The sequence below is a fragment of the Athene cunicularia genome, assembly GCF_003259725.1.
Source record: "Athene cunicularia isolate RWA chromosome 4 unlocalized genomic scaffold, athCun1 chr4_part1, whole genome shotgun sequence".
Classification (NCBI taxonomy): domain Eukaryota; kingdom Metazoa; phylum Chordata; class Aves; order Strigiformes; family Strigidae; genus Athene; species Athene cunicularia.
The window spans coordinates 26,618,287-26,631,990 of NW_020799098.1; the positions used below are offsets into that span (position 1 = coordinate 26,618,287).

The 13,704-nt window shown below is 37.7% G+C and overlaps 1 protein-coding gene across 3 annotated transcripts; it reads right to left on the reverse strand.

Annotated features, from left to right (window-relative positions):
- Positions 1-1,253: 1,253 nt before the first annotated feature.
- GNPDA2 (glucosamine-6-phosphate deaminase 2) lies at positions 1,254-9,297 on the reverse strand. 3 transcript variants are annotated; one of them, XM_026846582.1, is made up of 7 exons: positions 9,167-9,297; positions 7,551-7,714; positions 7,164-7,265; positions 6,500-6,682; positions 5,990-6,174; positions 5,720-5,894; positions 1,254-2,286 (listed from the first exon to the last, which is right to left on the reverse strand). In XM_026846582.1, the coding sequence occupies exons 2-7, from the start codon at positions 7,672-7,674 to the stop codon at positions 2,228-2,230; spliced, it is 828 nt and encodes a 275-aa protein (XP_026702383.1). In that variant the 5' UTR covers positions 7,675-7,714; positions 9,167-9,297; the 3' UTR covers positions 1,254-2,227. The 3 variants fall into 3 exon arrangements, with proteins under 3 accessions (XP_026702383.1, XP_026702384.1, XP_026702385.1); XM_026846583.1 differs by having other exon boundaries at positions 7,164-7,261; positions 7,547-7,714; XM_026846584.1 differs by lacking the exon at positions 7,164-7,265.
- Positions 9,298-13,704: the final 4,407 nt, after the last annotated feature.

Consider the following 13,704-nt stretch of genomic DNA (forward strand, 5'->3'; position numbering starts at 1 on the left):
CTTACAGTGTTGACTGATTTTTGGTAGTTGACAAGTTTGGAAGGTACTGTCATTGAAGAATTAGTATTTTGTAAGAAAGTAATTGGTGGTATCTTAATGATTGAAATTACAAAAAATATATAGTATAGAAATAAAATGAAGTTGTGAATTTTGAGGCCTAGAGTAGAATTCTACATCCCATAGAATTTGTAACTTGTAGAAAAAAGTTTAACAGAAACTGAAAAACCTCTGAAGAGGCAGAAACTGTCTTAGACCCACTCAGACAAGTAAAGGTACTAGTATTTAAACTGGCCTGTTTCACAGAAGTTCCAGTAATGGAGATAAGATGTGTGAGACCACAGAATCAATGAGAACACAAAAAAGGGCTTTAGTTAGTAAGGTTGCCAAGAGAACCAGATGACTGAAAGGTTTTCTGAAGTAAAGAACAAAAATAAGGAGTTGCAAGGAAGAAAAAGCTTTTAGAAATCAAGAGATATAAAAGGTATGAATTTCCACTTACATTTCAGACCTAAATTCTACTGTTTCTTCTTTAGAATTCCCAATTTTGCCACAAGATGGATTGTGGTCATTAAGATAAAAGCATTCTTGACCTCCTTTAACTTGAATTCAAGATTATTTTTCATTTCACACTTAGGCATTTTGTAGGTAATCTGCTACATGTAACAGCAGTCTCCTGAAGCACAGTCTTTTAAACTTTCCCCCCTCCCCAGTGTTGCATTATGCTTCGAAAATGTAAGGTGCAAAAGTTTTCTCTTAAGACTGAAAGCCTGTTGGAACAAGCACAGATTTAAATCTGCTGTTCAGAACTGTTCCCACACTGCTCTAGACAGAAGGATGGAAGAATGTGCAATTTCATAGAATCTTAGAACAGTCCAGGTCTGAAGGGACCTGGAAAGACTGGTCCATGAGAAAGGTAACCCTAGAGGAGATTATCTAGCACCCTGTCCAATTGCATCTTGAAAAGCCTCTGGTACTGGGGAGGCAATGTGGTTTGTAATAAAAACTACCCTGCCTTTCATCTAGGTAAAAAGTTAAATTGCTGAAGTTACACTTTGTTGCACCTTCTGCCACTGAGTATTTAACACAGGGGCATGCTCCACCAACTACCCCTGCCCCCCCAAGTGTAAATCAATACACTCTTAACTTCCCTTCCTTAGGTGGAAGACACAAATTTCTAAGATACCCCTGAAAACCTGAACTATTTGTTCACTTTGTTCCCATCAATTTATATTAGAAACAAAACAAGTTATAGATTTATATTTAAGTTTTACTTATATTCAAAGTAGGAAATAACATTCCTTGTGACAGCTTAATGTTTATAATGATACAGAAAGAGGTAACTATTGCAGAGTGATTAACAGTTGACTTTAAATGATTATGTGTTAAACTTGCAGACATATTCCTGTAAACTAACCTCTTTTCAGGCATTTAATAGTAACATCAATGGTACAATTAAACAAGTACCTCCAGAAATGAACATTTAGATTTTTCCTTATGTATAAAGCTCAGTTACCAAAAATATAAAAATCCTAAAGTAATTTGAAATACTTGAGAGGAAAAAGTGCTATGGCAGAAGTTTAATGTTTTTATCTGTGGAATAAGTTATAACTTTCAAGAATTTGGTGCATTTTTAGGCACTGTTTTTGTATTTTTATTTGCCTGAATTGTACAGCAGGACTTGAGATGCCCAAAAACTGTTTTAAGATAAATTTAAGGCAACCAAGTGCAAAAGCTCAGTGTACATAAGATATATGTAAACAGAACATTTCATCGTAGAAATTGTGTAACTATTACAAGTCCGTAGTATTGACAAAGGCCAAAACCATTCTGCCTAGAGACAAATGCAAAACGTAGTTACACTAATCAAGCCAAAAACCTACAAATTCCTGGAAATATAATATCATTTTCTTCAACACAAGGCAGATGCATTACATTGCTGTGTGAGAATAAGTGCTCTGCTTTTTCCCCCCTACATAACATGCAGTATCCCACAGGTTTGTTGTTCCATTTATGTATCAGCCAACAACAGAGCTTCAAATGTTAAAGCAAAATGCACAACACAGCAAACACATGGAATGTGAATGTACAGATATTGGACCTTTTAAAAAATACAGTACCTAGGATTCCCCATTTTAAACAGTTTTCAGCATATTGCATAGCAGTGGACTCATCTGCTACCTAAAACTGTTGCTGTTGACCCACATGGAGCTCCTCTTCAATTCTTCTTTCAGTTTTCTTTCATACTGTACAGTGGGTCCACAAGCTTATTGTGCACATGCATTAAACCTTGGGGGGAAAGCAATAATGCCAGCTTTACATTAGTTATACTTTTTCAACGTCTTTCCAAATTTTTATCTGGAGTTTGCTTTAAAGTATACATTTTGAGTAGTTCACTGAAAAGAACAACAATGGCTGAAAGTAGTTTAAAATCAGAAGATAAAAGACAACATATATATTCCTGTATCACCTGAATACTATTGACAACTTCAGTATAAAGCAAACAGGGATGAAACAGTTCTCTGATAATAGATCTGTCAAAAAGTAGATCTGGAATACTTTCAAATGAATTGAATAATGACATCCACCTGTTCTTTCCTTTGTATTAAAAAATCCATAAACAGCAACATAGAATTCCCTCATACCACTGTCTGTCATAGAAATCAGATGTACACATACTGATACTTTTACAGCTTGAACTGCAGTGTTCCAGCATCATGGTATTACTGTCTTTGTAATTAATAGTGTACTTGTGATCCTAGACAGGCAAAACCAAACTAAAAAGTATCCAGACTGTTAATGCAGATTCAGAACTTTGTAGTTCAACTGTTTTCTATTCTAGCGGAGCTTTTTTTGGTCATATACAAGTCATCCATAGCTGTGATTAGGAGAGTATTTTTTTTCCTATTCAGATCAGTTTTGGAAAGTGCTGGAGAACAGAGCAATAATAATAAAAAAAAAAAAGGTGCTTCTTTCTTACTTTGTTGCAATAAAAACATTACCTATACCTTGGTATGTATAAGGTTCAGTCACTGGTATGTTTTAACCTCATTTCACCTTAAGAACTAATAACTAACTGATCAGTGTTCACTACCTGCAAAGTAAAAGTCCATTTCAGCACCAAACTAAAGACTAACATAAAATACAAATTTAAGTAATATGGAACTTTAAAAGTAGAGAGATCTTCTTTAAAACCATGAAAGAAGTTTGACAGTAGTACACATTTTAGTGATTATCTATGGCAAAGAATATTCAAATACCTTTACTACATGATGCATGTGGTGGCAAACTTAAGTGTCACTGCAGCAGTGTGACATTTGAATAACTATACAATCTGAGGTCATTATTGTAGGTGACCACAACAAAAGACATTTTATGCAACATCTATTTCTAATCAGTGTGGTTATTTAATATATAATGCAGATGTTACAATTTCCTTCTCAACTTGGTGACACATTCAGTCATGCTAAACAGCCAACACATCTATAACTGATTCAAGAACCCAGCTCATTTTGTCTCTAGAGGTAATGCCTTAGCTTCAGATACTCATGCAAAAAAAACCCCAAACCTTAGAAGGCAACTTAACTAAAGAACACAGTTTCTTAGATTTCATGAAGGATAACTATTGGGCTGATGTACACAGATCAAGTGTAGTACTTTTCAGGAGTTTAATAGTAAGTGCAAAAATATTAAGTATATTAAGTATATACATTTGATACAAAAGCCATTTGTACTGAAAGTAACAGCTGCACACACTACTCAAACTAAAACAGTATTTTGAACTTTAAAGCATTTCACATTGTACCAGTGTTCTCTTCTAAATAAGGGAAATGAAGAGGAAATGATTATCCACTTCCTAGAAGCATGAAAAATGTTTACAAAGTATTGCTTCTGCCATATTTAATGAAGGATATTTAAATCCTGTTAGTGACATTGTTTCAAGAAAGTTAAAAACAGAAGGTTTTTTTAAAGGTAGACACCAGAGTCCTTACTTAATAGATGTTAAAACATCTATTTGAAAGGAAGGTCTCACTGTATATTCAAGTATGCTTTGAATAATCAGATTTCTGCATACAGTTTTAAGAGCATGCACAAGTGTGGAAAAAAGTATCCTGATGACTTATTGCAGACTAATTAGTAAATTCAAAATTTATTTTCTGCTTTATTCTGCAAAAAAGTTACCTTTCCCTTTTCCAGTAAGAACATAAGTACACTTGATAATTGTAACCTCTAATAGGTTTTGAGACAGTTAGGAAAAAGTGAAGACAGTAAGATTGCTCTAGTTACTAGTCAGTATGGTACTTGATTATCAAGAAAATTGGAAGTTTCATACAGTATCTTGAGGGTTTTTTTTAAATGGTGAAAAATCTCAGTGAATAGCTACCACAATAAGCAGTATTGAGAACTACCTAACTTCCTAAGAAGTCTAACCTGAAGATCAAAACTCAGAAATAATTCCAAATTTGACCCACACATTGATTTCACTTCCATCTTAAAAGGGGAAAAAAAAAAAAATCTCACTGATTTGAGAGTAGGTAAAATTAATCAAGTTTAAAACAATCTTTTTAAGAATTCTTCTGCTCTGTATTACTGGTTAATTAGTGTGACAACAGCACACACTCAAATGCTGTAGCCCTTGATTTAAAGCAATGTTCAATATCATTGATACCTAGTAACTCTACAATGGTTTATAACTTTCCCAAAGAAAGCTTTTGTTTATACTCTAAATATCTATCCTGTATTTCATATATCCAAGCAGTTATAAATTTAACTTAGACAACAAGCACTATCTAGCAGTGTGATACAGGTAAAGACTAACATGCCACACACCCCAGTACATAGCAGAAAAAAGCATACTGAAAACATTCATAACAAGTTGGCCACATGTGATATCAGGATAAAAATCACACTAATGCCAGAATTTCAATCTAAAACATATATGGACACTAGTGATACAATGCTCTAAAAAAATAATTTCAGAAACTGCAACCTTTATCTCAGATGCCTCAACTACTACAGATATCCATGCTAGTGAGCAAGATGACCGATTTACACAATTGCATTTGCTGCACTAGTATAGTTAGGAGAAAACAATTTTTCTCAGCTTCTACAGTCTCACTGGAACAGAATTCATACCTAGGAAGTCTCAATTACTATCAAAAATCTTAACTTAAAGAAAGTTTGCCTCAATATACCTACTACAAATACGAAAAGCACAGCAAAAGTGTGCAGTGTATTCAAAGTCAGTATAGATTGTTATACTAATTGCACTGTATAAAAAAATGTCCTCAGGTGGCTTCAAAGTCTGTATCACACATTTGAGGTTTGCTAGACAGCACATTACAGCACATAGCAAAAGCAGCATGAAAATATATCACGTTTAATAAATGTATCAAGTTTTAATTGAAAATTTCCAGTATACTTAAGACCAGTATTCTAGAACACCAGACTGCTGCTGGTTTGCAGACAGTTGAAGATTACTAAACTATCATTTCAAATTGGAAGCAAAGGAAGTATTTTTCCAAAGTAGATTGTCGGGAATGTAAGGAACACAAGTTATGCCTCCTAGCACTTTTCCCTTCATAAGAAATAAGTTAACATTTAGTATTTTTAATATATAACACTATATATTAGCTACTATAAACTGTTGACTCAGACTTAAATCACTGTAATTTAAAATTTGTTTGGTTTTTAAATGTGTACCCTCTGATTCAGTGCTCACCTTTAAAATACTTCACAGTTTTAACTCTTAGTTCTAAAGTAGCATCTTCATCACACACAAAGATAGTACGAGGGTGTTGCTGGAAAGCAGAAACTGTCCACATATGGTTGACTCCTTCTTCAATTGCTTTGTACAGTGCAAAAGCCTTATGTGCACCTGTTATAAGAATCATCACCTGCAAAACAAAGGTCTCTTTACTTTCAATCCCAGTATCAATAACAACTAGTCTTGAAAACAGATACATGCAACTAGAACTAAGCGAGTTCTTACTTCTCTAGCATCCATCACTGTACCCACACCAACTGTTAGCGCCATAGTTGGTACTTTAGATAAGTCTCCGTCAAAGTATTTAGCATTTGCCAAAATGGTGTCCATTGCTAAAGTCTTTAATCTTGTTCTTGAAGACAAACTTGATCCGGGTTCATTGAATGCAATGTGGCCATCTGGACCAATGCCTTTTCAAAGTTAAAAAAAAGTAAATCATTCCAGACCTGTGAGTCAACAAATATCCTCAAACATTATAAATGAATAAAGAAGTTTTAGGACTCATTCTTTCTTTTTGGTTACCCTTTTTCAGTAAAAAAACCCATTTAAAACTTCACTGAAATTAAGTTATTACAAACTTGGACACCAATCATTCTGTTCTGGTATTTATACTGATTCTTTGTTAGTCGCAGAACTTTGACACCGTAACTGCATTTAGCTAAGTTAGGAAAATAATGATTAAAGGGTCAATGTATTTGTTTGAATTGGAACTAACAATAGAGCATTTCCTCATACCTCCAACAAAAAGATCAATCCCCCCTGCTTCTTCAATTTTCTTTTCAAATGCATCACATTCCGCCTGTAAGTCTGGAGCGTTCCCATCAAGGATGTGAGCATTATTTGGATCTATGTCAATATGTTTAAAGAAGTTATTCCACATATAGGAATGATAGCTCTCTGGATGATTTCTGGGAAGCCCTGAAATAATTTAAAATGAAATTAACATATTACAAGAGTTAAACAAACAGCCTTAATTCTAGCCTATGTATAACCAGTGTAGGGCACATGCAGAGCAAACTGAAGTCTGATAAAGTAGTACTTGAAATTATATTAAGAAATATTTGCTACTGGCATGCAAAAGGTAGTTGTTTACATTCCCTCTGCATACAGCTTATTTACAAAGAATGTAAAGTCTTAAAAAAATGCAGTCGTAATATTACATGACAGCATACTTTCTACAGAAACATTGTGAAGCACTGAATTTAGCCCAGAATCCACCTGCTTATTATTTGCATTTTTGTGGATAAAGGAATAGAGAAAAATCCTTAAATTGACCCCATGGGCAGAAGCCCACATGCAAGCATACTAGACTGACCTTCTGCTTTGACAAAGTATTTAATATTTTTAATAATAAAAAAATTTCAGTATAGTGTGTTCTCAAATAATTAGCACACCTTACCTACATATTCATCCATGTTGAAAGTCTTTACATATTTGAAAGAGAGATCTCCATTCTTATGATATTCTATCAGCTTTTTGTAGCATCCCAAAGGTGTACTCCCTGTTAAATAAAGTTTTTCTACTGTTCTATGTATCCACACATTTTCAGTGTATTTAAATCTCTTAATAGTCAAATTTTGCTACAATGCTTTTCAACACAGAAGAAACATTATTTCTCAGCTTCTCAAACTTTATCACAGTTTCTTACGCAAATAAAATCCATATTTAAAAATTCATTGGAGTATTATGAAAAATATATAAGCATTCTTATAAATACTGTATGTTAGCAATGATACAAACATAGTTTGCAGTTTAGTCACTTACATAGGCTTTGAATAAAACTTGCCTGTTGGTAGACCAAGTGTGAAATATCTTCCTTGACTTGGCTTGAATTGAATAATACGGTTACAGATATATTTTGCTGCCCATTCACTAGCCTGATCATAATCTTCAAGAATTACTAGCCTCATTATGGTAGCGAGAAACTTGTACGGTAAAATAAACTTAAACCTGGAGAAAATGTGAAAGATTTAAAAATAAGCACCATATGAATAGTTGTGAAACTCTTAGATTACAGAAGAGATAATAGATTACCTTTTACACTGATGAATTGCAGTGCTAAATAAAGGACATTTTACTTGCATAAGTATACTGCACTCCTGCAGTCCTAGTTCAAGCTGGACTGTTGGACAATCAAAAGAAAAGCTACGAATCCAAGTGACAGACAAAATATTTATTAAAATTCAAAGATTAAAGTAACTTGTAGAACAAAGCTAAAAAAATATAAACAAGCCATTTCGAATTTCAATCTGAGTTGTTACTATCAGAAAAGAAATACTCTGCTTGAAATAAAAGGAAACAAATAAGTAAACACACACTGAGATTAACTCCTCTTTCTTATGATCAACTGAATGCCTAAAATTTCAAAAACAAGGCCCAGAATAACCCCATGCTTCTGTATTCAAAATACATAATTGAAAGTAAACAAGACTACTCTCACTCCCCTTCTAGCTCCTTAATAATGCTTCAGTAAATTCACTATTCTGAAAAAAAAAAGTTTAAAGCATTAAGAGATATTTGAAAACTTGACAATTCATAGGAAAAAATACCTATAAGGTCCCATTTTCTCTTTTCAACATAACTTTTAAAATAAGTCAGTCTGTTATTGTACATGAACATCTCTTGCATTTAAGTGAAACTCATTTGTCCGCACCAGTCAGGTAACAATCAGAAAGACTGAGGCTCTCTAGCCACTGCAATCTGTTACTCTTCTCCCAGGTCAGAGTGTGCTTGGCGTTAGCCAGAAAACAACATAGGTCTCAGAAGCCTAAAGCCAACTAAGTGCCAAACCACCACCAGCTCACACTACTTTCAGCTGACCCGAGATGAGAGACCAGTTTTAGAAAACCTGTGAATTAAAACTACAGCAGTACTTAACAGGGCAGTATCTGCTCGTCCCACTGAACAAGGAAGGAAGTGAACACCTTGTGTTGACTATGCTACTTCCTCTCCCTGGAGAGTAGAACCGTGACAAGACAAACTCACCTTTGCAGAGGAAACGCTATTCCACAAGCACCAAAAAAAATTAACACATTTCCTCAAGGAGGACAGAAAATAGGCCACCAGAAAGAGATCCCGCGGCCCTAGGGCCGTCTCATAAAGCTTTAACCATTTTACCCAAGGAACACGACGATGCTCTCCAAGAGGAGCGACCCGCGAGCGGCACCAGAACGACCGCGGATTTCCGGGGAGCTGGTGAATCTGCACTGTTAAAAGGAAGAGACCTACTGGCGGGCCAGACCGCCCGGCGCAGCCAGCGCAGCCCTCTCCCACCAGGGCGGCCGCAGGCCCCGCGGCCTCCCCCCACCCCGAGGCCCGCGGGTATCGCTGTGCTCCGCACGGCCGGCGCCAGGGCCCGGCCTCACCCCGCCAGCAAGCGCGACCCTGCCCGGCGCCGCTCACCCCCAGGAGGTCCCGCAGCGGTCACAACCGGCGGTGGGAAGGACAGAGACCTCCGCCCGCCGAAAGGTCCGCCAGCACCTGCGCCTCCACCACCAGCGTAACCCGCCCGCAATCCGGAAACACCTGGCGGAGACCGGAAACAGCGTCACGGGTGGGCGGTGCCCCGCATGCGCGGCGCCAGCGACCTCATCTGGGCGGGCTCTCGGGGCCGTGGGTGCATTTTTAACGCCTCGGCTGGCGCCCTTTGTAGCGTTGGGACATCAATGAAGGGGCAGCCTGTCCTCGGGGGAGGGCCTAGGAGGGTGCTGGCGGCTTGGGTGGGCGAAGAGTGCTGCAAGAGGGCTGACCTGCTTTGGAGAGTATGCTAGAGTAGGGTTTTTGCATAAGGCCTTTACTGGGAGCGCCTGTCTTGTGGGAAGCACGTGGCACACTGAGATCTTAATGAGAAAAGTTCACCTTTAACTTAAATACTTGCTTGAAATAGCTACAGAAGAGGCTCCTCGTAGTTATTGCAAAAACTATAGGTAAAACATGAGCTTACTGCTTCAGAAGCAGTCAAGTAATTTTGTAGATACAGCTAAGCTATAATCTAAACAGCTATGGTGAGATCTTGCTGGTTGGGAAAGAGTTAATAGTCTTAAAGAGTGCTTCTTCAGACCTGAGTAGGGAAACAGAGAGGATGCAAGAAAAGCAAGCTACATGATTCTGATTGTATGCAATTTCTACCATATTAGAAAATAATATGTTCACTGAGCAGGAGTATAACTGACTAAGGAAAGGGATCGTGATTGAAGGCTGAAGGGAGAGGGGATGTGAAAAAAAAATCTGGAGTCATACTCACATGAACATAATAATACATCTTGTGGTGACCTGACTAGAAGTACTGCAACATAGTTCAGAAAGATATAGCAATGGTTTGCAAAGGGTGTGAAAAGTGCATTTGCAATCTTGTGAGGAGAAATATATCTGACTGGAGTCTCAGGGTCTTAGCAGGCAAGCAATAAAAATATCTTTTGTTTCAAAATCTACCTTTTGTTTGAATTTAACTTTCAAATATCAGCAACTTGATTTAGCTAATGCCTATTCTTTTTATAAAGTCTTAATATCAGAAATTTCACCAGGTCCTAAAGAATATTGTTTTCTCTTGCAGCACTTACTGTGTCTCTGTTGCTCTCGTTGTTTCAGAGGTTGTGATTTTCAGATTCTGTGTAACAACCTAAATTTTGTCTCTAGTTTTCCATTTTGTTTTTTCTACCTATATGGACCATGTATAACACTTCAGTGGTAAAATACTTCTGCATATAACAGACTAATTAGTAGGTTTCTGTCATGCTACTACACACTTATGGGCCTGAAATCATATCCCCAGAATTGAAGGGGAGATACTTTTTTCCCCTGCTGAGTGCTATTCTCCAAACTGCAAGCTCAGTGTAAGGGACTACTTAATTATTTTCTCACTTGCAAGTATCTATCAGTGCTTCTCTCTTCTAGAGCCTCTAGTAGGCTTCCTGCTACCCTACTAGGATTCTCTATTCACTTTCTTTACATCCTTAATGTTGTCGGCTTGTAGCTGAAGGTAGCAGCAGTGGGCTTCTCTATGTCCCTAAAATCCTTACTAGCTACCCTGATCTCAAGCTGGTCATTGTTTCTGGGGATTTCTACCTTAGCGTACACTTGCTACCTGCTACCTTGACAAGATGTCAGTGCAGCATGCCCAAATGGATGGTACAGAAAGAATAGCTGTCTGCATTATTCCCTTTCCCTTGGCAGAGTAGCATCATTCAACTTTTGGGCTTCCCCTCTCTAATCCCATTCCTAGCTCTACCCTGTAAGTATGACCCTACCATATATTCCTTATCCTGTTCATCATTCTGCATGTGAAGTTGTTATAGGAAACAGATCTTTCACACAAGTTCTGTTGGTTTCCACAACTTGAAAACTCTTTTTTCATCACTAGTGAAAAACTTTTAAAATTAAGATAATAGGTTTTGCCATGTTGCATATTCTCCAGACGGTCAGAGAGTATGTGACGTGCTGTTCTATGCTCAGTGGAACTTATTGCACTTTTTCCTGATGCCTCTGAATTCTGAACAGCTTTCTGTGTCTGTTGCCTTCTAGCAAACTTGGCAATATTGTCAACTACTTCTATTAGACATGCTCTCAGACAAATTCCCTGTCTTTTGTGAGTGTATTCAATTCTGCCTCTCCTTGTTGGTATACGGATGTATAGAGTATGAATTTTCCATGTAATTCTTCAGTTTTTCCTTTCTAATTAGTAGCAGATGCAAAATGCTCTATATGCACGGAATATTGTTACTAGCAATTAGGCAAAGTCTTAATTCCTTATTAGGTTTAACTGAGTAGTATAACTAGAGATTTCTTAAAATCTCACTGTCACGGTATTTAAAATCCCAGTGGCTTTTATGTTGCTTCTGAAACAGTCTTTCTGTGATAATTTTTTCTTCTTAATAGCCCCTTCTGTTAAGTATTATTTCATTTACACTAGTCATGGCGATCTGATTTTTATATATCTGCTATGATCAGGTGGCTTTTATGCAGCTTTTTTTAAACCTGTCTTTAAGTCACTAGGAATTTAAACTGGATGTACCTCAATAGTAACCAAGTTGCATCAGTTTTACCTGAGGCGGGCTGCCTGAACTTTGGCTGAATCCAGTCTTTTAATAAAGTAGCTATTGCTTCAGATTGTCTCCTTTTTAGTTTGAAGAACAAAGGATCCTGACCAAAGTTGGGACCTATGAAGGAAAATTACTCAAATGGACACTGTCAACGGGAAAGATTCTGAGAAGAAGCCAGAAATGTTGCAATTAAAATACTCGCCAAGGCATTAAATGTAGTTGAGAAACAAGTTCTTATCTCTCTCCCCTCTCCTAATCCACTCCTCCCTTGGGTTTAATGAGTGAACTTTTCCAACTTTTCCAGGAGTATGACTGAGGTGAAATGCATGTAACAGGGAGTTCACTAATCTGGTGTCTTTTGTGAACTGAAGCTGTTTCTAAAGGTAGAAATAAAGGTATTAAGCACAGGGTCCTTTGCAGGCTTAAGACAAAAGTTGTGCCCCTACCTCAAGTACAGTGTGCTGAGGAGCCAAGGTTTTTTTTGTTTGTTTGTTTGGTTGGTTGGTTTTTTTTCCTTCTCTACAATGAATCCATGTTTGGTCCAGTACTTCATGGAAGTATTAGAAGTAAAGACAACAGGTTTTGAGGTCTTTTTGCACGAGGTGCTGTGATAGCCATTAAGGAGCAAGAGTGAATGACAAGGGATTTGAGTAGTGGTATTTGCTCAGTGTGCTGACTCTTGTCTGCCCAGTTAGGCAGCCTGATTAAAGCGTGGGTCAGCTGATTCACACCATCTTCAGAACCTTTGCCAGAATGTGATCTGCTGAGTGATGGTGGGAGTAAGATGTCCGTCCTGGGTGGTTGAATTCTAGCTAATTTTAAGCATCTCCTTCAGAAAAATGTGAATAGCCTGAATATGGAGGTTTATATGGAGTGAATATATGAATATGGAGTCAGATGAATTGCAGCCCAGGTGGCAGTGTTTCAAAATTTAGCTGGCATTGGTCATTTCAGATTCTTCCATGAACAGATGTTCTGTTTTAACTGCACATATGATGGGAAAATCAATATTCTGATTATCTTCTCTCAGGAGGTCACAGTGAAGGCGCACAGTATATCTGTAGTGCTGTGTCACAATAGACCATCAGGTGAATAGATGGCTGCTTGTACTTCTCTGCCTGCCCTGCCATCATGTTTTGGGAGGATAGGGAGTCCACGGTAAAGTGCAGAGGAACGGGAGTGACTGACCCTGATCTTGACTGGTCCATCTAGAATGGCATACTGCCCTGTGCTGCACAAAGACAGTGAGAAAGCAGCAAAGACAGTAGGTGTTTCTGTAGATATTCCTGAGACTGGGCACAAAAATATGCAGTATATGTTTAATACTCCATCCTATTCCAGCTACACACATGGGAAATAGGTTCTCTGGTTTTGCAGCCAACAGACCTTTTACTAGCTTATCCATAGGCCATCCATCAGCTGAGTGCTTGGGCATGTTTCTGGGTGTGTGTAACTGATGAGTATTGGGGAGCTCCGAGTCTCTAATGCTCCTGAAAATGTTCTCCTTTGACAGTGGTTGTGCAATACTAAACCAGGATTTAAAGTTTCATGCTAGGCTTTCGAAGATGATGGAAGATAACCAGAAAAATCATGCTCAGTGTTTTTTATTAGTATTTGAAAGGAGAATGATGTGGCAACCCACTTTTACGAAATCAACTTTGCCCTTTTTTAGAAAAGCTTGGAGAGACCGGAGTTGTAAAAGAGCTTCAGGAAATGTAGTCCGGACTTACTGTCTCACAATGTATCGAACAAACTTTTCAAATATCATCCGTTGTGGGTTTTTAAAGATTATTATTTTTCTGCAAACGTCGTTATTTCAACAGCCTGACCTTACCGAAACGAGCCGCCCCGTTCGCGGGCGGGAGGGCGGGGGTCGCGGGGCGCTGCCGCGGGGCGACCGCT